The 24325-nt window shown below is 48.9% G+C and overlaps 1 protein-coding gene across 2 annotated transcripts; it reads right to left on the reverse strand.

The window, feature by feature from the left end:
* Window positions 1-810: 810 nt before the first annotated feature.
* On the reverse strand, window positions 811-13563 carry UCMA (upper zone of growth plate and cartilage matrix associated). Of its 2 annotated transcripts, XM_024253982.2 has the most exons (5): window positions 13389-13563; window positions 12929-12991; window positions 12732-12827; window positions 8794-8892; window positions 811-1359 (listed from the first exon to the last, which is right to left on the reverse strand). In XM_024253982.2, the coding sequence occupies exons 1-5, from the start codon at window positions 13444-13446 to the stop codon at window positions 1262-1264; spliced, it is 414 nt and encodes a 137-aa protein (XP_024109750.1). In that variant the 5' UTR covers window positions 13447-13563; the 3' UTR covers window positions 811-1261. The 2 variants fall into 2 exon arrangements, with proteins under 2 accessions (XP_024109750.1, XP_024109751.1); XM_024253983.2 differs by lacking the exon at window positions 12732-12827.
* Window positions 13564-24325: the final 10762 nt, after the last annotated feature.

Consider the following 24325-nt stretch of genomic DNA (forward strand, 5'->3'; position numbering starts at 1 on the left):
GGGTTCCTAAACAGCCTTTCTGTTCAGCCAGGCCCGAAGACATTGGGGTAGGTGGTAGAAGTACATGGATCACATAGCTAGGGTCTGCACTAGGAACCTGGTTACATCTGGCTTGGTTAAATTTAATGGAGCTGAAAGTGAGATTTGCTGTCTGAAAAGACACCATGAATAGTGTATATTTCAAGCACCCCTGTCCCCTGCCCAGGACTTTTCTGGTCTTAAGTTTACTTGCTTTCAGAAAGGATCGGCAAAGATGCCCAGCGATAGGAAGCACGCGACCTCTTCAAAGAGAAATTCGATTTAGCCAGTTTAAAATATGTAGACGTCGGCTGGGTGCAGTGGCTCACCTGTAATCCAGCACTTTGGAAGGCCAAGGTGAGTGGATTGCTTGAGCTCAAGTGTTCAAGATCAGCCTGGACCACATGGCAAGACCCCGTCTCTCCTGAAAATACAAAAACTAGCTGTGCGTGGTGGTACATGCCTGTAGTCCCAGATACTTGGGAGAATGAAGTGGGAGGATCACCTAAGCCTGGAAGGTCGGGGCTGCAGTGAGCCATGATCTTGCCACTGCACTGCAGCCTGGGTGACAGAGTGAGACCCTGTCTCAAAAAAAAAAAAAAAAAAAAATATATATATATATACACACACACACACACACACAAACACATACACACACACACACACACACACACACATATATATGTTATGACCCAGCATTTCATGTCCAGAAATCAATCACACTGATAGACGACTGGGTGAGTCAACTCTAGCATATTCAGTGGCATATGGGACATATTGAGAAGAGTGAGCAATGGTCCTCAAGTTCAAGCTTTCAAACACCCAAGTCAGCAAGAATCACATCATCGCTCAGGGAAGACAGCATGACACCCCTCGGTTGGAGATCTGAGAAGATAATACACATGGTTGATTCAGCATTTTTATTTGTAAGCCATAAGCAAACATGTGATTCTTGACTGTGATTCTTTTGCTTGGGAACGAAGCCAGGGGAAGCCACTGTAGGTTTGGTGCTAGGAGGCCTTGCAGGCAGTTGCTCACCTCAGAAGATGGTCTGCAAAGAGGTGAAAGTCAGGACACTTTCATACACTGGAAGGAAAGGCATGTGTCTTTTCCAGAGCTGCTGGCCACTGCAGACCCCAAGCTGAGACCCTCTGAAGGGCCGGTTTGCATGGGAAAGATTGCTGGAACACGGGGTGCCAATGGTGCTACAAGCTTCGTCTTCTTGGCTGGCTTCAGGATGGGATCAGATGTGGTGGCGGTTGTAGAGATAGGATGGGTGCAGGCCGTCATAGTGCCACTGGCGCCACTGCTCCACAGCCTCCCGGCTCCTCTCTTCCTGCTCTGGGGAGGAAAGACAGAGCCACCTGTTAGGACAGGGGGACTCTGACCTGCCACTGAGCCCAGCAGCCATCAGCCAAACCCCTGCCCTGTGGTGACCTGCACTGAGAGTGTTTGTGAGCCCTGGTGAGAGAAGGCCAGGACTGGTGAGGATCCAGAGCATGTGAGCTGACAGGCCTTGTATATAAGTCAGGCCCAGATGGGCGAAGGTCACAGGCAGGTGTAGACCAGGGCTGGGCATCTCAGGCTCTTCTGCCTGCCCAGCCAGTGTAGGAGGGCAGAGGCTTATGCAGCCCTGTTTCAAAGACATAACAACCAAGACACAAGATGAAAAAGTAACAACACAGTAGCAGGAATGGACTATTGGAAGGACATGCAAGAAAAATAAGGGACTACAAACCATGCCTTGAAAACATGAAGGAAATCATTGTCGACTTGGAGTTTTTTCCTCCATACTGTTCTGAATTAATTTTCTTTTTTTTTCCTTCTTTCTTGTTTTGTTTTGAGACAGGGTCCCAGTCTGTCACCCAGGCTGGAGTGCAGTGGCGTGATCATGACTCACTGCAGCCTCAACCTCCCAGGGCTCAGGCGATCCTCCCACTTCAGCCTCCTTTGCCACCACGCCTGGCTAATTTTTTAATTTTTTTTGTAGAGATGGAATTTCACTGTGTTGTCCAGGCTGGTCTCCAACTCCTAGTCTCAAGCGATCCTCCTGTCTCAGCCTCCCAAAGTGCTGTGATTGGCCGGGCAGGATGGCTCATGCCTATAATCCCAGCACTTTGGGAGGCCAAGGCCAGTGGATCACCCGAGGTCAGGAATTCGAGACTAACCTGGCCAACATGGTGAAACCCTGTCTCTACTAAAAAATACAAAAATTAGCCAGGCATGGTGACACACACCTGTAATCCCAGCTACTTAGGAGGCTGAAGTATGAGAATCACTTGAACCTGGGAGGTGGAGGATGCAGTGAGCTGAGATCATGCCACTGCACTCCAGCCTGGGCACAGAGTGAGGTCCTGTCTCAGAAAAAAAAAAACAAAACCAAAACACACACACACACAAAAGAAAGAAAGAAAAAAGAAAATGCCCAAAAGAATTGAAAACAGGGACACACAAACGGATACTTGTACGTGAATGTTCGTAGCAGCACTAGTCACAGCAGCCAAGAGGTGGAAACAACCCCAGTGTCCATCAACAAAGAAATGGATAAACAAAATGTGGTGTGTGTGTGTAAAATTTCGCCATAAAAAGGAATGAAGTTCTGGCACATTCTACAACATGGACAAACCTTAAAAATATTCCGCTAAGTGAAATAAGCCCAGACGCAAAAAGATGAATAGTGCGTGATTCCACTTAGATGATGTCTAGAATGGGCAAGTTTTTGTTTTTGTTGTTTTGACTCTCGCTCTGTCACCCAGGCTGGAGTGCAGTGGCGTGATCTCGGCTCACTGTAACCTCCACCTCCCAGGTTCAAGCGATTCTCCTGCCTCCACCTGGAGTAGCTGGGATTACAGGCGCATGCCACCATGCCCGGCTAATTTTTGTATTTTTAGTAGAGATAGGGGTTTCACCCTGATGGCCAGGCTGGTCTTGAACTCCTGACCTCAAGTGATCCATCCGCTTCGGCCTTCCAAAGTGCTAGTATTACAGGCATGAGCCACTGCAATAGCCTAGAATGGGCAAATTTACAGAGACAAAAAAAAAAAAAAAAGAGGTTGCCAGAGGCTGCCGGGAGGGAGGAATGGCAAGTTACTGCTTAATGAATGCAGTTTCTGTAAGAGGCTATGCAAGGGTTTGGAAAGAGCAGTGATTGTTGCACAATGAATGTACTAAATGCTGCTGAATCGTATGCTTAAAAATAGTTTATGCTGGGCACGGTGGCTCACACCTGTAATCCCAGCACTTTGGGAGGCCAGGCTGGTAGGATCGCTTGAAGCCAGGAGTTTGAGACCAGCCTGAGCAGCGTAGCAAGACATCGTCTCTACAAAAAATAGAAACATATTAGCCAGGTGTGATAGCACGTGCCTATAGTCCCAACTACTTGGGAGGCTGAGGTGGGAGGATTGCTTGAGCCCAGGAGGTTGAGGCTGCAGTGAGCTATGATCACACCACTGCACTCCAACCTGGGCAACAGAACAAAACCCATCTAAAAAAGAAAGAAAGGAAGGGGGCGGGGAGGGAGGGAGGGAAAGAGAGAGAGGAAAGAAAGAGAAGAGAAGAAAGAAAGAAAGAGAGAGAGAGAGAGAAAGAAAAGAAAAGAGAGAAAGAGAGAGAAAGAAAGAAAGAAGAGTTTAAATGGCAAGTTTTATGTTATGTGTGTTTTATCACATTTTTAAGATGCATTTGTCAAAGTTGTTGGAAGGATGGGAAATCCTAACAGAAGATGATGTCAAGAATTAAAGAACCAAGATGTCTTTCTTACCTCTGTTTTCTCAAATATGGACCTCACCAAGAAGCCCATGAACCTGATTTTGGTACTAGTGAAAGTGAAACTGGCATCCTCTGTGGCAATGGCCAACAGGACTGCCTGGTGGCTTCAGGGTGTGAGGAATGGAGATGTTGCTTTGGTCCTTAGCACCTGTGAGAGCCACCTGCTCAGGCCTAGTCTCACCTCGGCCCAGCTGAGTGCAGGGCTCAGTGACCAGGGCATGTTGAGGCACCACGGCTGCCAGAAGTGTTTCCTTCCTATGTGGGCGCAGAGCTGGCCCTCCCCTTGGTGCCGAAAATCCCATTAGGTACTTGATAGCCCAGGGGCAGCCTGGAGCTCACAGAGCCAGGCCCAGGCCAGAGCTTTGTGTGTTCATCTTCAGCTCTTTTGGACATTTCTCAAGCCCAGTAGACGAGCTACTCTTTGCCAACCCTGAGAGTGTGGTTTTGACGTAGAAGTTGATTCAGCATCCCTGTTTTTGTTGTTTTTGTTTTTGAGACAAGTTCTCATTCTATTACCCAAGCAGAAATGCAGTGGCACAATCATAGCTCACTGCAGCCTCCTGGACTCAAGTGATTCTTCAGCCTCAGCCTCCCAAGTTGCTGGGACTACAGGCATGCACCACCATGCCCAGCTAATTTTTAATAGAGACAGGGTCTCGTTATGTTGCCAGGACTAAATTCCTTGACCTCCCAAAGTCCTGGGAGGCATTCCTTTTATGAAGTAAGTACTTTGGGGAGATGTCGAATATCCAACTGCTGTCAGTAACCCTTAGAATAGGTGACTCGGGGCGGGGGCAGGGGCTCACGCCTGTAATCCTAGCACTGTGGGAGGCCGAGGTGGGCAGATCACCTGAAGTCAGGAGTTCAAGACCAGCCTGGCCAACATGGTGAAACCCTGTCTCTACTAAAAATACAAAAATTAGCAGGGTGTGGTGGCGGGTGCCTGTAATCCCAGCTACTCAGGAGGCTGAGGCAGGAGAATCACTTGAACCCCAGAGGAGGAGGTTTCATTCAGCCGAGATCGCGCCACTGCACTCCAGCCTGGTGACAGAGTGAGATTCCGTCTCAAAAAAAAAAAAAAAGAATAGGTGACTCGGTTACATAAGACAGCTAGCTGAAACCAGGGTCCTGACTGACAGGTATGTCAGGGGCCTCAGGGGAAGGCTTGGAAGTCAGACGCCTTGAGCACCGCCCCAGGGATGGTTTCAGGCAAGCAGAACCCTGTGCAACATGGTGAGCCACACGCAATGGAGAGGACAGAAGATTGAAATGATTTCCACCTTTTCCAAAACTCATCCTCAGGAGGCCAGGCCTGCTCCACCTTGTGACCCCTGCCTTGATGGAGCTCTGGGGAGACCCCCTGAGGGCTACTCTGCTTTATCTTTCTCACTCACTCCATCCCGGGGCCAATTCCTGGATCAAAGAAGCTCTCCAAGACCTCTATGCATTTGCTCATCCTTGATTTACAAGAACAGGAGCTTTGCTGGCAAATAAGCCTTGGGGCTCTAATGCTAGGGCTATCTACTTGCCTTGTCTCCTTGGGTATACGTGTATCCTTTCTAAGCCTCAGTTTTTTATTTTTGTTGTGGATTTTTTTTTTTTTTTTTTTTTTTTGAGACAGGGTCTTGCTCTGTTGCACAGGCTGGAGTGCAGTGGCATGATCATAGTCACTCTAGCCTTGAACTCCCCAGGATCAAGTGATCCTCTCTCAACCACCCAAGTAGCTGGGACTACAGGCACATGCCACCAGCCAAGTTAATTTTCTCATTTTCTATGTTGCTCAGGCTGGTCTCGAACTCCTGGGCTGAAGCCATCCCCCTGCCTCAGCCTCCAGTGTAGCTGGGACTACAGGCACATGCCACCACGCCCAGCCTATGTTTTTTAATTGAAAAATTTTTTTTCTTTTGTAGAGACAGGGCCTCGCTTAGTTGCCCAAGCTGGTCTTGAACTCCTGGCTTCAAGCAATGCTCCCACTTTGGCCTCCTAAAGTGCCGGGATTACAGGTGTGAGCCACGGTGCCCAGTCTGAGCCTCAATTTTTGAAACATGAGCTGGAAATTACAAGACCTGTCTTAGAGGCAGTTCGTGAGGATTAAGTGGCCACTTACAGTGCCTGGCAGAGCAAGGGCTCAAGGACAACAGCTTCTGGAACTGCATTCCCCAAAGGCCTGTGTTTTCTCCATCTGTGTGGGTGAGACCTAGGGTCTCCTGTCTTCCTATCCTGTAAGAGGACCTGCAGGCGCCCAACCCTGCATCCTGAATTCATCAAGAAAGGGAAAACAGTGAATGTTTTTCCATCTACATGCTAGAGCTTTGGACCTAAAACATTCAAAACTGCTCAAAATAAAATGCTATTTTAATAGTATGAGTCAAAATCACACTGAAGGAATTTCGAAGGCCACACTCTCAACTTTTAAATGCTTCTCCCCGAGCTGCCCACCAAGATAAACACATCTCTAGCAGAAGTGTGTGCTTCCAAGCTGTGATGGGCTGAAGTTTTCCCAGTATGTTCCTAAGAAAGTTTGATTTGCCAGGATCCAAGCCCAGCACCTGTTTGCAGGCCTCAGCCAGGTGCACCTGCAGGGCAATGGGCACAGCGTGCAGCACCTGACCCAGGGGTGGTTTCCTTTTCACTAGGAGATGCCTTCCGAGGGTGCTGCCTCCCCAGTCCCTCAGAGCAAACAGCCAGGAGAACTGAAAGAGCTGACTCTCTCCAAAAAAGGCGACCTAAACTGGGGCCTCACGTCCAAGTTCACGTGCACCCAGGAGGTACCAGGTGATTTTCCTCAGGAGCATTACAATCTTGAAATTTGGAGAAAGACCAAATAAATAAATAAACAGGGCTAGGTGTGATGGCCCACGCCTGTAATCCCAGCACTTTGGGAGACTGACATGGGCAGATTACTTGAGGTCAGGAGTTCGTGACCAGCCTGGCCAACATAGTAAATCCCCGTCTCTACCCAAAATACAAAAATTAGCTGGGCATAGTGGTGCACACCTGTAATCCCAGCTACTCAGGAGGCTGAGACAGGAGAATCGCTTGAACTTGGAGCAGGAGGTTGCGGTGAGCTGAGATCATGCCACTGCACTCCAGCCTGGGCAACAGAATAAGACTCTGTCTCAAAAAAAAAAAAAAAAAAAAAAAGGAAAAGAAATACACACACACACACACACACACACACACACATTCTCTGGTATGCTGGTGTGATCCCCATTAAACGGTCTTAAGGATGTTTGCTGTGGGTGACCCTTGAGGGTACTTTACAGCAAAATTAAATCCCACTCTGTGGGAGGCTGTGGCTCAAAGACAGAGCATCCTCTACCCGTGTCCCCAGCCGCACCATCCTCCACTGAGCCCTGGCACAGCCAGAACTTTCTAAGAGCAGACAGGAACCCTGTCTGCCAAGGGGTTGAGGGGTGCGAATTGCCTGGCCAGAGACACTGGGCTCTCTGGTCTGGGCCTTTTCTTTTTTTTTCTTTTTCGAGACTGAGTCTTGCTCTGTTGCCCAGGTTGGAGTGCGGTGGTGCGATCTCGGCTCACTGAAAGCTCCGCCTCCAAGTTTCAAGCAATTCACCTGCCTCAGCCTCCCAAGTAGCTGAGACTACAGGTGTATACTATCACGCCTGGATAATTTTTAGTTATTTTTAGTAGAGACGGGGTTTCACCACATTGGCTAGGCTAGTCTCAAACTCCTGACCTCAAGTGATCCGCCCACCTCAGCCCCTCAAAACTCCTGGCCTCCCTGGCCCTTTCCTACTCTTTCTTTTTGCTAGTAAGGAAAAGACCAAGGCTTAGTGAAGAGGATACAAATAGGAGAAGCATAAAGCCACAAGAAAACCATATAAAAATTTTCAGGGGATCTGATGCTTTTGGATGAGTTGGAGCCTGAAGATAGGCTGTAGATGTTGATGCTGCGGGTGGGGTGAGAGGGTAGAAGGCAAGCTGTTTTCTGAGTTCAGTTTTCCTGGTTTGCTTCTGCCAGTCAGTAAAGATGCTGAGTACACTGAATAGGTCAATGAAGGCCTTGATTTTCCAGGATGGAGTAGGACCTGGAGCCAGGACATTGACGTGAATATAAGGCACCTGCGAGTGAGTTTGGACTCTGCCCAATATGATCCTACCAGAGCTAAGCCTAAGTTTTGGTGCTTAGATGGAGAACACAGACCAGCGCGGTGGTGTCCAAGTAGGAGGAGAGAGGGAAAGGAGTTTTATATCCACACAGTCAGTAAACAGTTGCCCCATCCCCACAGCCCCCAAGCCAATGGGAATAAGGGTATTCTGTCTCCTTCCACACCTCCTCAAGTTCTGTGTAGCCATTTTTCTCCCTTCTTTTTATTTTATTTTTTTGAGATAGAGTTTCGCTCTTGTTGCCCAGGCTGGAGTGAAGTGGCACAATCTCCACTCACTGCAACCTCTGCCTCCCGAGTTCAAGCGATTCTCCAGCCTCAGCCTCCCAAGTAGCTGGGATTACAGGCGCCCGCCACCACGCCCAGCTAATTTTTGTATTTTTAGTAGAGATGGGGTTTCGCCATGTTGGCCAGGCTGGTCTCAAACTTCTGACCTCAGGTGATCCACCCACCTCGGCCTCCCAAAGTGCTGGGATTACAGGCATGAGCCACTGCGCCCAGCCCTCCCTTCTTTTCAAGGCTCTCGTGGATATGAATTGAAAGTAGACCTTCTCTTTCCTCCCTCCTCCAATTAAAAGTTCAATACCAGCCTGGCCAACATGGCAAAGCCCTGTCTTTACTAAATATACAAAAATTAGCCAGGGGCGTCTGTAATCCCAGCTACTCCGGAGGCTGAGGCAGGAGAATCGCTTGAACTTGGGAGGTGGAGGTTGCAGTGAGCCAAGATCACACCACTGCATTCCAGCCTGGGCAACAGAGCAAGACTTCATCTCAAAAAATGGAAAAAAAAAAAAAAGTTGGGTAGAAGAAGAGAAAGCAAACCATGTGATTTCTCCCCAAAGCTCCACCTCCCTGAAGACACTGGCTGAAGAGCTCTTACCATCGTTTTGTTCCTCCACGAAGTTCTCAAATTCATTCCTTTGTTCCTCGTAATATTCTCTCCGCAGCTCATCAGCCCGAAGCTTCTGCCTGTTTTCCGCTGTGAAAGGAAAAGAAGCAAGAGTTGCCCCTCAAGAATGAGGACATTTAGGGGCACACACTTAGGGGAGCACAGTTCATCTGAGAAGTCACATCTGGTTGGGGGATGAGTGGTTTGTGGGGGATTATGGTTGGAGACTTCCCTGAAATTACTTACTCCTGACACAGACTTTAAAACTTGAAGTGATTGTCTGATCCAGCTGCCTCATTTGCAGATGAGAAGACAGAAGCCCCAAAGAGTAAAGTGATTTAGCTCTGATTATAAAGTTGGTGGCGTATCCAAGTATACCAGGCCACTTGGAAACCAGAAATCCCATAATCAGAAAAGAATTCCGTAAAGGAATAATCCAACTTAATCTCACATCCATTCAACATTTTCGAGCACTTATCACGGCCAGGATGTAGGCTAAGCACTGGAATTAAAAAGCCGAGTAAGAAAGATTCCGTCCCTCCAGCCAGATATGGTGGCTCACACCTGTGAGCTTAGCTACTAGGGAGGCTGAAGCAGGAGGGCTGCTTGAGGCCAGCAGTTCAAGGCTGCAGTGAGCTATGATTGTACTGCTGCACTTCACGCTAGGCAACAGAGCGAGACCCTGCCTCAAAAAAAAAAAAAAAAAAAAATCCTTCCCTCTGCTTAAGAGACCTATAGTTCAATAAGGAGAAAGATATAAGACAAGTTTACCAAGCATTACTGCCGTTGGAATAAAAATTCCCGGTTGTCTGGAGGAAACGATGTAAAGCTCTCTACTTTCAAGGTATTTCCCCCAACACGAGCTTCAACTGGAGAAACCCATGAAGCCAGGGAGGCCAGGTCTAAGGCAGGAAGAACTGGTCCCTCAGCACGCCTCAGTCTCACGGTGGGATTCCCCTCACACCAAATGGGGGAGACGCAGGTACCATTTTTTTGCCCCATCAACTCTGATGTGCAAGAGGAGGCTGGGGGGTGATGAAGGAAGCAGAGAAACTGGGGAAGGTCATGGTTCCTACCCCCAACCCACGTTACAGAGGTGCTGGGAGAGACAATGCAAAGTCTTTGCAAAATGATAATATTGGAAACCATCTCAGGCTGGGCGCAGTGGCTCACGCCTGTAATCCCAGCACTTTGGGAGGCCAAGGCAGGCAGATTGCTTGAGGTCAGGAGTTCAAGGCCAGCCTGGCCAACATGGTGAAACCCCGTCTCTACTAAATATACAACAATTAGCCGGGTGTGGTGGCAGGCGCCTATAATCCCAGCTCCTTGGGAGGCTAAGGCAGGAGAATTGCTTGAAGTGGGGAGGTGGAGGTTGAGATTGCGCCACTGCACTCCAACCTGGGCAACAGAGCGAGACTCTGTCTTAAAATAAATAAATAAACAAACAAACAAATAGAAACCATCTCAAATCCTTCTTGGAAGTAAGATGTTTACATTAATTAATGAATTATATAAATACTAGTTATTTCTGTTACTTTTCTATTATTTAAGTTAGCTCAGATTAAAAATCAAATTAGCTGTGAACTGGGCTTAGTGCAGATTCCAGACATCTGGAATGTTTCTTCCCAAACGTCTGCCGTTACCTACTTAGTTGCAGGAAACTTGAGTCTGGCAGAAGGGGTTGGTTATCCCATCCATACCCATGCCTCACCTCTCACTTGGCATCCACACATTTCTCAGAGGGGATTCAGGCTCAGAGATGTGCATGACCTAACAGAGGTCACACAGCAGGTTGGGCCAGAGCTAGGGCACCAGGCTCCCACACGCCACTGCTGGCTTAGCTTCCCTCTTCCCACCCACTGTGGGTCCTGATGTTGCTCCAAGCGCCAGAAAGCCGTTGTGGGAGGTGCGGGGGCTCAGGGTTTAGGAAGCAGGTGCTTAGTAAGTCACTGCCAATTCCAAAAGAAGCATTCTCTGTCCCCTGTGTACTCAGGACAGCAAACAATCTTCCCAAGTGGTCTTTTCAGAGGTGTCACAAATTAGAGCTTTGAGGTAATGAATAAGAACAATTTAATCCTCAGGACAAGATAGTAATTTTATACTATGCGTCATTCTGTGCATGGTGTACGTTTCTTCTCAAGAACACGCATTCATCACACTCTCTTTTCACCCTAAAGTAACCTTCACCTTTATCCCAGAGGCTTAGAGATGTCAGATGCCTGTCTCCTGGTTCCAAATTCAAGTTGATTGAAGTGTCTGTCACCTGCACCTTATCCAACCTGAGGGATCACTGGACACTGCCCTCCTGCCATCCACAGGAGTTGACTGGGTGACAGCAGATGCATTCATGCACAATCCTGGGTGTTCACCAGGCTGTCCTGCACCTCCCACGACTAATTGACACACTGAGCTTCTGTCCGGCGTGAGGCACTTCAGGCTAAATGGTGTACTCATTGTTTGGAGTCAGCTTAAGAGGACAGAAGAGGCCATACGTGGTGGCTCATGCCTGTAATCTCAGCACTTTAAGAGGCCGAGGCAGGTGGGTCACCTGAGGTCAGGAGTTCGAGACCAGCCTGGCCATGATGGCAAAATTCCATCTCTACAAAAATACAAAAATTAGCCAGGCATGGTGGCAGGTGCATGTAATCCCAGCTACTTGGGAGGCTGAGGCAGGAGTGTCACCTGAACCTGAGAGGTGGAGGTTTCAGTGAGCCAAGATCCTGCCACTGTACTCCAACCTAGGCGATAGAGTGAACTCCATCTCAAAAAAAAAAAAAAAAAAAAAAAAAGAGGACAGAAGCTATTTGCCTGGCCTAAAATCAAGCCTGTTTCCCCTGGAAGTCTGCCAGAAGATTGCTTCTCCCATTTTGATCAAAAACAGTCCAGCCCCCCTCCCAACCTTTCAGTGCTTCTTGACATTGGCCAACTTTTAAATCTCAAGTTGTATGAGGCCTGGAGGTTTTCCTAGCATGGTTATACTTACTCAATTTTTAAAAAAAAAAAAATTTCATCTCCAAGCATTTCTATCTCTGTTCTTTCCATAATTTGAAAACAGTCCTGTTATTTTTACCAAGCAAGTCACCTTGCTGAGTGCCCTGAAGAATACAAAGAGTTCATTCACGCACAGGCACGAGGAGGAAAGACTGGAGCCAGAGACTCAGGCGATACGGTCTGAGCTCAGCGTCTTGGAAGAAGCAGATTCAGGAGTAGAAACTCAAATGCCCTCAGGGGTTGGCAGGTGAAGGGCACGAGGACCCTGAAGCCAGGGCTCCACAGGCCCTACAGCAGGCTGTGCAGCAGACAGGCTTACCCCAATGTGTTGAAAATGAAAACTTAAAAAAAAAAAAAAAAACTCTGCTGGCTGAACACAGCTCTTTCAGAGGCTTATAAATAAGGAAATTAGGACCAGAGGGAGGAAGTAGACAACGCCACTTAGCAGCACAGCTGTCCCCAAACCCACATTTCTCAGCACCCAGTGTCCTGTGCCTTCCCCATGTGCGATGCTGTTGCTCTTACACAGAAGGTGTGCTGGGCCAGTACCCGCAAAGCACACACTGATGTGTGGGTCCCCTCCAGACCGGAGTATAGATTTCCCTCCCTACACCTTTCTGAAATCCGACGCATCTTATCCCTGTTAGGTGCGTTTAATGTAGCATCATGGCCAAGAAGCAGGACAAGAGGACCTGTCTCCAAGTCATCTTTGCAGAGGTGGGGACTCCTAACCCTGACAAAGCATTCAATCCAATATACGACCTACATTCAGGAAATAGGGTGTAATTTCTCATTCAGAGCGGCAGTCCCTTTGATACCCTGGGGTGAGCCCTCGGTGCCCGGCTGCATCCTGCTGCCCGGCTGACTGTGGGAGAGGAGAAGCCGGGAGGTGCGAGCAGAGGTGGTGATGGGGAGTGGGGTCCCTCCAGCATCCTTACCATTGACCTCATCTCGGGACTTGGGGGACCGCTTGCCGCGCCTCTTGAGGAAATTCGAGGCATCTGATTCCTGCATGAAAATCTTCTGTTTTGCATCTGAAACCCAGGAGAGGCCTGTCACCAGCAGCATGGGGGTGCCAGGGCTGCTGCTTTGCTGGCTGCACCTGCCCTGCCCCGTGGGCGGCCCCTGCACTCACCTTCACTCGCCTCTTCTGCTGCTTGCATGGTGCCCACAGATGCACTGATTCCCTCTCTTAGCACTGCAGGACAAGGGCACAGAGTGAGGCTGCAGCGTCAGAGGGGAGCCCGGACCCTGAGCTGAGCCCCCATCCTGCTTTCCAGGCTAAGCGTCCTGCCAGGGCCTGGCAGGGGGCCCGTGGTTTCTCACATACCAGCTGCAGAGCCAATCTCACCAGGAACCCACCAAGCAGGCTGGCTTGGGTTTTTTTCTATTTTGTTTCTTTCTTTCCGGTTTTTTTTTTTCTGTATTGTGTCCTACACACACACACACACACACACACACACACACACACACACACACACACAAACAATAAGCATACCCCTTTCTACTGCATCACCTGAGCAGCCTTACCTATGCATGGCAAGTCTCCCTTACCGTGTAACTAACACCCTCTGCCTTGACCCTCCCGTACTCACTAGACAGGAGCACCACGGCGGAGAAGCAAGACAGCAGGACGGCCTGTCTCCAAGTCATCTTTGCAGAGGTAGCGGCTCCGTCCAGGACCCACAGGACAGACCAGGCGTCCTGCACCCTCCTGGGTCCCCAATTCTGAGGCAGGCAGCCCAGGCGAAAGGGAGGAAGGCGGAGGAGGGAAGAGAGAGGCAGGAGGATGGGATGCCACTGGGGGAGAGGAGGAGGGGGAAGGGCTGCCCTCTCCATTGGCTGCTCCTGGACGGAGCACCGGAGATGTTTTTGGCACCTCGCAAATGTCTCCAGAAGCAGAGCTTGTAGTTAGGGCCCTGGGTGGGACGGTCTTGGAGTGGACTTTCCAATGTCCGAGTCTGGGGATCTGCTACTGGGAAGGCTCATCCTAACAGTCAGGGTTCCAGAGACTAAGGGCTGTGTCAGGAGGTCCTGGCACCTGCTCCAGGGATGTTAGGGCCCCGGTCCTCAGGGTCTTGAAGCATGGGTGGGGGCAAGGAGGAAGAGGGGATCAATGGGGGAATTTTGATCTAAATGTCAGGCAAGGAGGGCTCATAATGACTGGAATACACATCAGGGTGACACACAGACGTGTGGGTCATGCTGACAGTGACCAGAGAACACCTTACCTGATGCACTGCTCCCAGCTGATGCTCACTGCCAAGCCAAACACAAACCCCTGGGGCCTCGGGTCCCAGAGCCCTTTAAAGACAGCAAGGCCAAGAGTCAATCGCCTTCCCGCGGTGGCTCATGCCTGGAATCCCAGCACTTTGGGAGGCTGAGGCAGGCAGATCACCTGAGGTCAGGAGTTCGAGACCAGCCTGGCCAACATGGTGAAACCCTGTCTCTATTAAAAATAAAAATAAAAAAATTAGCCGGGCATGGTGGCAGGCATCTGTAATCCCAGCTACTCAGGAGGCTGAGGCAGGAGAATCACTTGAACCCGGGAGGCAGAGGTTGCAGTGAGCCGAGACCACGCCACTATACTCCAGCCAGGGTGACAGAGCAAGACTCTGTCTCAAAAAAATAAATACATATAAAATAAAATAAAATAAAAATTTAAAAATTAAAAACAGCAAGGCCAAGAGTCAATCACCTTCCACAGCGGAGGGGGAGAAGGGCAGGTATCTGAAAAGCTCCACAGCTAATCCTGCGTCTCTAGGAAGGCACACATCATACTCCATCTAGGGGAGGAAATGGGTTCCCAGAAATGGGACGACTAATGAAATCAACACCAACATGGCCATCAGAGCTCAGTGCCCTTGGAGATGTGTTCCTGATTTTGCCTTTGTTAGGAACCATCAACTCTTTGCTGTCAGCCTTCTGGCATTGTTTAATGTTTGTCTAATGGGAACCATCACTAGACCTAGAACCCAGCCCATACCTACCAGAAGCTCCCCTCTTACAAGACTTTCATGTTAGCTGGGCAAAGTGGCTCAAGCCTGGAATCCCAGCCCTTTGGGAGGCTGAGGAAGGAGGATCACTTGAGGCCAGGAGTTGGAGATAAGCCTGGGCAACATAGTGAGACCCCCATGTCTATTTAAAAAAAGAAAGACTTTCAGTCGGGCGCAGTGGCTCATGCCTGTAATCTCAGCACTTTGGGAGGCTAAGGTGGGTGGATCAGTTGAGGCCAGGAATTCTAGACCAGCCTGGCCAATATGGCAAAACCCCATCTCTGCTAAAAATACAAAAATTAGCCGGGCATGGTGGCATGAACCTGTAATCCCAGTTACTCAAGAGGCTGAGGCAGGAGAATCGCTTGGATCCAGGAGGCAGAGGTTGCAGTGAGCCGAGATTGCACCACTGCACTCCGGCCTGGGTGACAGAGCGAGACTTTGTCTCAAAAAAATAAAAAAAGGCCGGGTGCAGTGGCTCATGCCTGTAATCCCAGCAGTTTGGGAGGCCAAGGTAGGTGGATCACCTGAGGTCAGGAGTTTAAGACCAGCCTGGCCAACATGGTGAAACCTTGTCTCTACTAAAAATACAACAATTTGCTGGGCGTGGTGGCGGGCGCCAGTAATCCCAGCTATTTGGGAGGCTGAGACAGGAGAATTGCTTGAACCCGGGAGGTGGAGGTTGTGGTGAGCCGAGATCGCACCATTGCACTCCAGCCTGGTCAACAAGAGCAAAACTCCATCTAAAAAAAGAAAGAAAAGAAAAGAAAGACTTTCATGTTTACATCCCGCATGGACTTTACCATCGGCCAGGAAAAGAATGTTAAGGCAGAAAAATAACTGAGACAGAGTAAACAAAATAAAGGGTTGGTTTCCAGTGGAAGAAAATGGGGTTGATGGCTATGCTGGCTGGCCCTACGTGGGCTCCCCTGGGATACTGGCTGGCCTGCATTGAACATGGGAGCAAGGGCTCTCCATGGCTGAACAAATGCATGAGGACAGAGCCACAGGGCTCATCTATCAAATAAACTAGATGTCACTGGGAGAGGGGAGGGACAGACACAGGGCTGAGCGATTTTGATGGGATGTCCGAGTATGAAAGCGGGCGTGTGAAACACCCGTGACATCCTCGATGCCCTAAGTCCACTTGTGCCTTTTTAATTCTGTTTGTTTCAGCCACAAACTTGTATTGAACACCTGCTGCTATGCACCAGGCACCTGTGCTCGTCACTGGCGAGTCAACCTTGGGTAAACCATTTTAAAAAATTTTTCAGCTGGGCGTGGTGGCTCATGCCTATAATCTCAGCACTTTGGGAGGCCGAGGAAGGCAGATCACCCGAGTTCAGGAGTTTGAGACCACCCTGGGCGACATGGTGAAACACCATCTCTACTAAAATACAAAAAATTAGCTGGGCATGGTGGCACATGCCTGTAGTCCCAGCTACTTGGGAGGCTGAGGCAGGAGAATTGCTTGGGCCCTGGAGGCAGAAGTTGCAGTGAACCGAGATCGTGCCACTGCACTGCAGCTTGGGCTACAGAGTGAGACTCCATCTCAAAAAAAAAAAAAAAAAAAAAATTTCATAGAGACAGGGTTTCACCATGTTGTCCAGGCTAGTCTGATGCCTCACCTCAAGCAGTCCCCCTCCTTGGCCTCCCAAAGTGCTGGGATTACAGGTGGGAGCCACCGCGCCCAGCCTACCTGAGATTCCTAGTGGCTACACTGATCTGCTCCAAGGAGCGTTCTGACCATAGCTGGTTTCCACGACCTGTCAGTGCCCTATAACTTTCTCTCCATCTAGACCATGGGCATTCATTTTCCATATGTTTCCACCTTTAGCTGCCCCTGCCCTCGGGCTGCCCACCAGGGCTGGATGTGCTGCAGAAGTGGCCTCCTCGTGACATTAGACCCCAAAGAACAACCTGCCACCTCACCTCATGGCAAAGGCCTAATTCTAGTGGCTGTGGGAAGAAGAGAAGAGTGCTGGATTTGATGTCAGAAGACCTGATTTAAACGCCACAAGTGGCCAGGAGCAGTGGCTCATGCCTGTAATCCCAGCACTTTGGGAGGCTGAGGCAGGTGGATCACGAGGTCAGGAGATCGAGACCATCCTGGCCAACATGGTGAAACCCTGTCTCTACTAAAAAAATAAAATTAAAAAAAATAATAATTAGCTTGCGTGGTGGCATGTGCCTGTAATCCTAGTTACTTGAGAGGCTGAGGCAGGAGAATCACTTGAACCCGAGAGGTGGAGGTTGCAGTGAGCCAAGATCGCGCCACTGCACTCCAGCCTGAGCGACAGAGCAAGACTGTCTCAAAAACAAACAAGCAAAAAAACACACAAGTACTGTACACTGAATTTGTCCAAAGACATGTCCTTTGAGATTTCTCTTTTTTCTATTTTCTCCATGTCTGTGAATGAGCTCACTGTTCATCCCCAGCTACTCAAACTAGAAGCTCCGGAGTCATCGGAAATGCACAGCCTCGCCCCTCACAGCCCAGCTCCTTAGTCATCAGGCCCTGGTGATTCTATTGCTTACATCTTTTGAAATGCCCTCTGCTCTTGCCCGTCCCCCTGCTCCTGCCTTTCTCAGACATCATTTCCCTCCCGGATGATGGTGACAGCCTTGTCTAAGCCTCACCCTCCATGTCGCTGGGAGGATGGTCTTCCTGAACAACTTTCAGGTCACTTCCCTGCTTAAAATCACTCCATGGTTCATTATTGTGTCATGTTAGCAAACACGTATGCAATGCTCAGGACATGCCAGGTGACATTCAAGGACTTTGGGTGCACTGACTCTAATCCTCACCTCCATCCTTGTGACAGAGGAAGGGATTAAGGTACAGGTAGAGCGACCTGCTCAAGGCTATGCAGCTGGGCAAGTCCAGGGCTGAGACTGAACCCGGGGTAGCCTGGCCCCGGGTCTGTGTCATAACTGTCATACTGCACCGTCTCACAGAGATGAAGGCCAGCTCCTTCCTACCTCCTCCCCTTCATGAGCTCCTGTGTGCTGGAATACAGAGCTGCCTGAAGTTCTTCAAGAAGGCCTCACTTCTCTGGGCCTTTTGACAATGTTTTCCATTCAAGGAGGGTTTTGGAAACCCTTGTCCAAGTTAATCTCAGCCATCACCTCCTCTTTGAAGTCTGCCTGAATACCATGCCCTTGACCCATATAGATGAGTATCCTGAAGCTGTTTTTACATTTTGTAATGTATGTATATGTATAAATGTATATTTTTGTAACTTTTTGATATGCAATCAACATACCATGCAATTCACCCATTTAAAGTGTGTACCATTCGGCCAGTCGCAGTGGCTCACCCCTGTAATCCCAGCACTGTGGGAGGCCGAGGCGGGTGGATCACCTGAGGTCAGGAATTCAAAACCAGCCTGGCCAACATGGTGAAACCCCATCTCTACAAAAATACAAAAATTAGCTGGGCACGGTGGCGTGCACCTGTATTCCCAGGATTATTATTTTTTCTCAAAAAAGAAATAAAGTGTACCATTCAATGGTTTTTAGTACATTCACAAAATTGTGCAACCGTTACCACAATCGATTTTAGAACATTTTTATCACCCCAAAAAGAAACCCCATACAAATTAACAGTCACTCCCCATTTTTCCTAACCTCAAAGCCTTAGACAATCACTCTTCTTTGGTCTGTCTCTGGGGATTGGCCTATTCCAGACATTTCATGTAAACAGAATCCTAAAATCTGTGGCCTTTTGTGACTTTGTGACTGGTTTCTTTCACTCAGCATAATGTTTTCAAGGCACATCCAGTTGTACCATGCATCCATACCTCATCCCCCCTTTTTTTTTTTTTTTTTTGAGATGGAATTTTGCTCTTGTCACCCAGGCTGGAGTGCAATGGCACAAGCTTGGCTCACTGAAACCTCCGCCTCCTGGACTTAAGCAATTCTCCTGCCTCAGCCTCCTGAGTAGCTGGGACTACAGGCACCCGCCACCAAGCCTGGCTAATTTTTGTATTTTTGGTAGAGACAGGGTTTCACCATGGTGGGCAGGCTGGTCTTCAACTCCTGGCCTCAGGTGATCCACCCGCTTCAGCCTCCCAAAGTGCTGGGATTATAGGTGTGAGCCACTGCGCCCGGCATCCTCATCCCTTTTTTATGGCTGAAGAATACTCCATTATACGGATATATCACATGTTTATCCATTCATCAGGTGACAGACTTTGGGTTGTTTCTCTCCTTCGGCGATCATGGATAATGCTGATGTGCACATTTGTGTACAAGTCTTTGTGTGGACATATGTTTTCATTTCTGTTGAGTAGATATCTACAAGTGGAATTCCTGGGTCATGTGTAACTCTGTTTACTATTTTGAGGAACTCTCACATTATATTTATTTATTTATTTTAGACAGAATCTCCCACTGTCGCCCAGGCTGGAGTGCAGTGGCAGGATCTCAGCTCGCTGTAACCTCCACCTCCCGGGTTCAAGCGATTCTCCGGCCTCCGCCTCCCGAGTAGCTGGGATTACAGGCATGCGCCACCACACCCGGCTAATTTTTGTATTATTAGTAGAGACAGTGTTTCACCATGTTGGCCAGGCTGGTCTCGCACTCCTGACCTCAGGTGATGTGCCCACCGTGGCCTCCCAAAATGCTGGGATTACAGGCATAAGCCACTGCACCTGGCCTCACATCGTATTTAAAATGTTCATTTATTCACCCATCTCCTTCAGTGCTGTGGTATCTCTTTGAGGGGATGTTGCCACCTTGTTCATCCTAATACGGGGCTGGTACAGTCCAGATGCTTCATAAATGTTTGCTGAATTCATCAACCAAAGTACTCTGGTATGAAAGCATTGAAAGAAAACATTTATGAGCTCATTTCAATGAGCTAGTCACAAGAAAGCACACATCCAGGAGCCTGAAATTTGCAAGTTTATGTATCAGTGGGCTTAAGGTCTTTCCCAAGCAGAAGAGTGAAATTTGGGGTGCATTTATGAAGAACTGACTTAGATAACCAAGAAGACCTTACCACTCCCCCTAGTCTGGCTAAACTTTAGAAGGCTTCTTCCCAATCGTAGGCCCCTAACCTCCCTTTTCTTGTCACAAGCACTTTAGAAAACTTGGAATTGTAGCCAGGCATGGTGGCTCATGTGGGTAGTCTCAGCACTTTGGGAGGCCGAGGTAAGGAGGATTGCTTGAGTGTAGAAGTTTGAGACCAGCTTGGGCAACATAGCAAGACCTCGTCTCTTATTAAAATAATATATTTTTAAAAATTAGCCAGGCGTGATGGCGTGCGCCTCCAGTCCCAGCTACTCGGGAGGGTGAGGTGGGAGGATCACCTGAGTCCAGAAGTTCGAGGCTGCCATGAGCCGTGATTGCGCCACCACACTCTAGCCTGGGGCACAGAGTGAAACCCTGTCTAAAATAAAATAAAATAAAAATAAAGAAAGAAAAATAAAAATAAAGACAATTTGCAATTGCAAATTCTTTCTCTGACCCTTTGAAATATACACAACTTCTTTCAGCTTCACAACCCAGTAATTGTCTTTCTCAAGGACCTACCTAAGGATTTGTTTGTTTTTTTTTTGAGGCAGGGTCTCACTCTGTCACCCACGTTGGAGTGCAGTGGTGTGATCACAGCTCACTGCAGCCTCAACCTCTGTGAGGAGGCTCGAGTGATACTCCCACTTCAGCCTCCTGAGGAGCGGAGACTGCAGGCATGTGCCACCATACCCTGCTAATTTTTTGATATTTTGTAGAGACAAGCTCTCCCTATGTTGCCCAGAATGGCCATGAACTCCTGGGCTCAAGCAATCCTGCTGCCATGGCCTCCCAAAATGCTAGGATTACAGGCATGCACCACCACATGTGGCTGGGGTCATTTTTTGAAATGTAAACATTGAAGGAGGTAGCACCCTATATCCTGATCTCTGTGGAAAGGTAGGGGCATAAATTCAGCAGACATCCTACTCTGAGTTGTGAAGACCAATTAGCAAACATAGTGGCCTATGATTACCAACCCCTGCAGCTCTTTAAACCACTCCAGCTCTTTGGTTCAGCAGAATCGAGCCCAGGTTCTCTCCTCTATTGCACAAGTCTTTTATTATTATTATTTTTAAAATAGAGACAGGTGGGGTCTCACTATGTTGCCCACGCTGGTCTCAAACTCCTGGGCTCAAGCAATCCTCCTGCCTCGGCCTCCCTAACTGCTGGGATTATAAGCGTGAGCCACCATGGCTGGCTGATTGCACGAGTCTTAAATGAAGTCTTTTTTGCCTGTTTAACTTTGTTGAGTGTTGACAATGGCATTGACTCAATACACCACTTGGTCTACCAGGTACTGAGGGCATAACTCATGTGAAGTTGAAATGACCCTTGGGGAAAGGTGTTCATGTAAATGAGGTTGCAGAGGATGCCATGGCCCACTTATAAATGTTAACCTGAAACAAACATTCAAAAGCCCATTCATATACCTCATATTAAGACTATATAGTTGGCTAGGCATGGTAGCTCATGCCTGTAATTTCAGCACCGTGAGAGGCTGAGGCAGGAGGACTGCTTGAGCCCAGGAGTTTGAGACCAGCCTGGGCAACGTAGAGAGACCCTGTGGCTACAAAAAATTTAAAAATTAGCCAGGTGTAGGCGGGCGCAGTGGCTCATGTCTGGAATCCCAGCACTTTGGGAGGCCAAGGTGGATGGATCACCTGAGGTCGGGAGTTCGAGACCAGCCTGACCAACATGGAGAAACCCCATCTCTACTAAAAATACAAAATTAGCTGGGCGTGGTGGCGCATGCCTGTAATCCCAGCTACTCAGGAGGCTGAGGTAGGAGAATTGCTTGAACCTGGGAGATGGAGGTTGCAGGGAGCTGAGATCGTGCCATTGCACTCCAGCCTGGGCAACAGGAGTGAAATTCTGTCTCAAAAAAAAAAAAAAAAAATTTAGCCAGGTGTGGTGGTGCCTGTAGTCCCAGCTACTCCTGAGGCTGAGCAGGGAAGGATCACTCGAGGCTGGGGAGGTCAAGGCTACAGTGAGCTATGATTGCGCCACTGCACTCCAGCCTGGGCAACAGAGCAAGACCCTGCCTCAAAAATAAATAAATAAAAGAATATATTATTTCATTTCGCTTCATTCTCAAAGGACTAATGATGTTCCTGAGAGCCCCCCCATTTGGTAGGGATGAAATAAGGATTGTACCAAAAGGGGAAACTGTGACCTTGGAACCAGGGGACCCTCAGAACTCAGCCTCCAGGAGCCTCATGGAGAATATAGATGAACATCCTTCCTCAGGTCTCAGGAGCAGTTAAGAAGGAAACACTGTAGATAGGATGTGAACGCTTGTGTGTTGGGCAAGAGAGTGACAGTTTTAACAAATGTTTTAACTCCTTTGACATCCCTTGGAGCTCACTGTGTTGACACAGGTGAGCGTGGAAAGTGAGAGTCCCGTCAGTCAGGACCACATTTCTGAATTTTTTTCTGGTTCCTTATTTCCCTGTGAAAGACCCAGTTCTCTAGTGCTGAGCCAGAGCGTCCTGGAGCATCCAGATAGTATTTCTCCTCTCAGGTGACAGAAATAGGATCCGTCTCCATGACAATGGTGTCTAGAAGTCCCCCCATGAGATTAAGTCTGACAGGAGCTGTCCACTTAGCAAATACCAGGTCTCCATCCAGAGTGAATCAGCATCACTAGCCGAGTGTCCTGTTCCCGGCTTGACCAAGGACTTCCTTGGGTCTATAGGGAAAATTGTAAACTCGCTGGCGTATCACCATTTCCCCACATGCCACACAGGGAGGCCATAAAACATTTGTCCTCCACCATCACAACTAGGATATAGGATATGCTAGCTAAGAGGAGCTTTGAAAAAGGCTTCTAGAATGGGACATTGTACAACTGCAGGGAGTATTGCCATAAGATCCCCCATATCTGGGTTGAAATTCAGGAGGTGAGTGCTGTTATGGCTATACAGGTTATTAACATATTGAAGGCCAGGTGCAGTGGCTCACGCCTATAATCACAGCACTTTTGGGGGCCAAGGCAGGTGGATCGCCTGAGGTCAGGAGATCAAGACCAGCCTGGCCAACATGGTGAAACCCCGTCTCTACTAAAAACACAAAAATTAGCTGGGTGTGGTGGTGCGAACCTGTAATCCCAGCTACTTGGGAGGCTGAGGCAGAAGAATCGCTTGAACCTGGGTGGCAAAGGTTGCAGTGAGCCAAGATTGCACCACTGCACTCCAACCTGGGTGACAGAGTGAGACTCCATCTCAAAAATAAATAAATAAATAAATAAATAAATGTAAGGTAGAGGACAGTAAGCTAGTTATGAAAGGGGAGAGTAGGTGGCTCCATTGTCCTGGAAGATCACCTGGAATGGATAGGACTTAATTGTCCTGAAAAAGAATCATGGAGGCAGGTCTTGGGGAAAGGGCATAACAATATCGTTGGCTCTTTTATTCTTTGAGTGACAGAAAACAGCCTCACCCTTTTGGGGAGGGAGAGGGTAAGGAGGGTTGAGGAGGAGGAGGGGTGGAGGGGTGACTTCAGCCAGGGATGAGGACCTTGGGCAGGTCTCTGCCAGGACTCATTGTGATGCTTGCCCATGGAACCAGAAGGAGCTCCTCACTAAGACTTCTGAGAGTCTGACACCTCGGGCTTGAGACTGTGAACTGGGAGTCGCCTGGGGCTTCTCTCTCCCCAAAGAAATGTAGTGAAAGTCTTTGCGCTGCAGCCCATGCTGTAACCACAGGAGAGGACCCAGCCTCCTCTATCCAGCCTTCACCTCTGAGGCCTGCTTTGCCAACATGGCAGCCTGTGCCCTGGTGGCCTGAGTATCTGGCTGTGACCCCCATACTCCCCCATTGCTCAGCAGCTTCTGGCCTTTTGACCCAAGAACCTGAATCACTGCCGATTTTCTGAGCTGCCCCAGGCCTGAGAATGGTGCTCGGGTGCCCAACTCTATTGGTCCACCACTGCCCTCATCTCCATTACTGGGACATAGACCTGTCAGGGACCTAGAGAGCATCTGAGCCCGGTGGGCCAGAGCCCCGCTCCTGAAGATGACACTCGAGGGTGAGAAGCCCACTGATGGCTCACGGCTCTAGGATATGAGGACTGGCCAGACGCAGCAGCTCACAGGAAGCTGAAGCAGGAGGATCACTTGAGCCCAGGAATTCAAAACCAACCTGGGCATCACAGTGAGACCACTCCTCTCTCCATCCTGGTCTCTACAAAAGAATATAAAAATTAGCTGGGCACAGTGGCTCACACCTGTAATCCCAGCACTTTGGGAGGCCAAGGAGGACAAATTGCTCGCACTCAGGAGTTCAAGACCAGCCTGGGTAACAAAGTGAGACCACATCTCTACAGAAAATACAAAAATTAGCTGGACGTGGTGGTGTACACCTGTAGTCTCAGCTACTCGGGAGGCAGAGGCAGAGGTACTTGAGCCTGGGGGCAGAGGTTGCAGTGAGCTGTGATTTCACCACTGCACTCCAGCCTGGGCTATAGAGCCAGACCCTGTCTCAAAAAAAAATGGCCAGGTGTGGTGGCTCACGCCTGTA

Source organism: Pongo abelii, chromosome 8 (assembly GCF_028885655.2).
Source record: "Pongo abelii isolate AG06213 chromosome 8, NHGRI_mPonAbe1-v2.0_pri, whole genome shotgun sequence".
Classification (NCBI taxonomy): Eukaryota; Metazoa; Chordata; class Mammalia; order Primates; family Hominidae; genus Pongo; species Pongo abelii.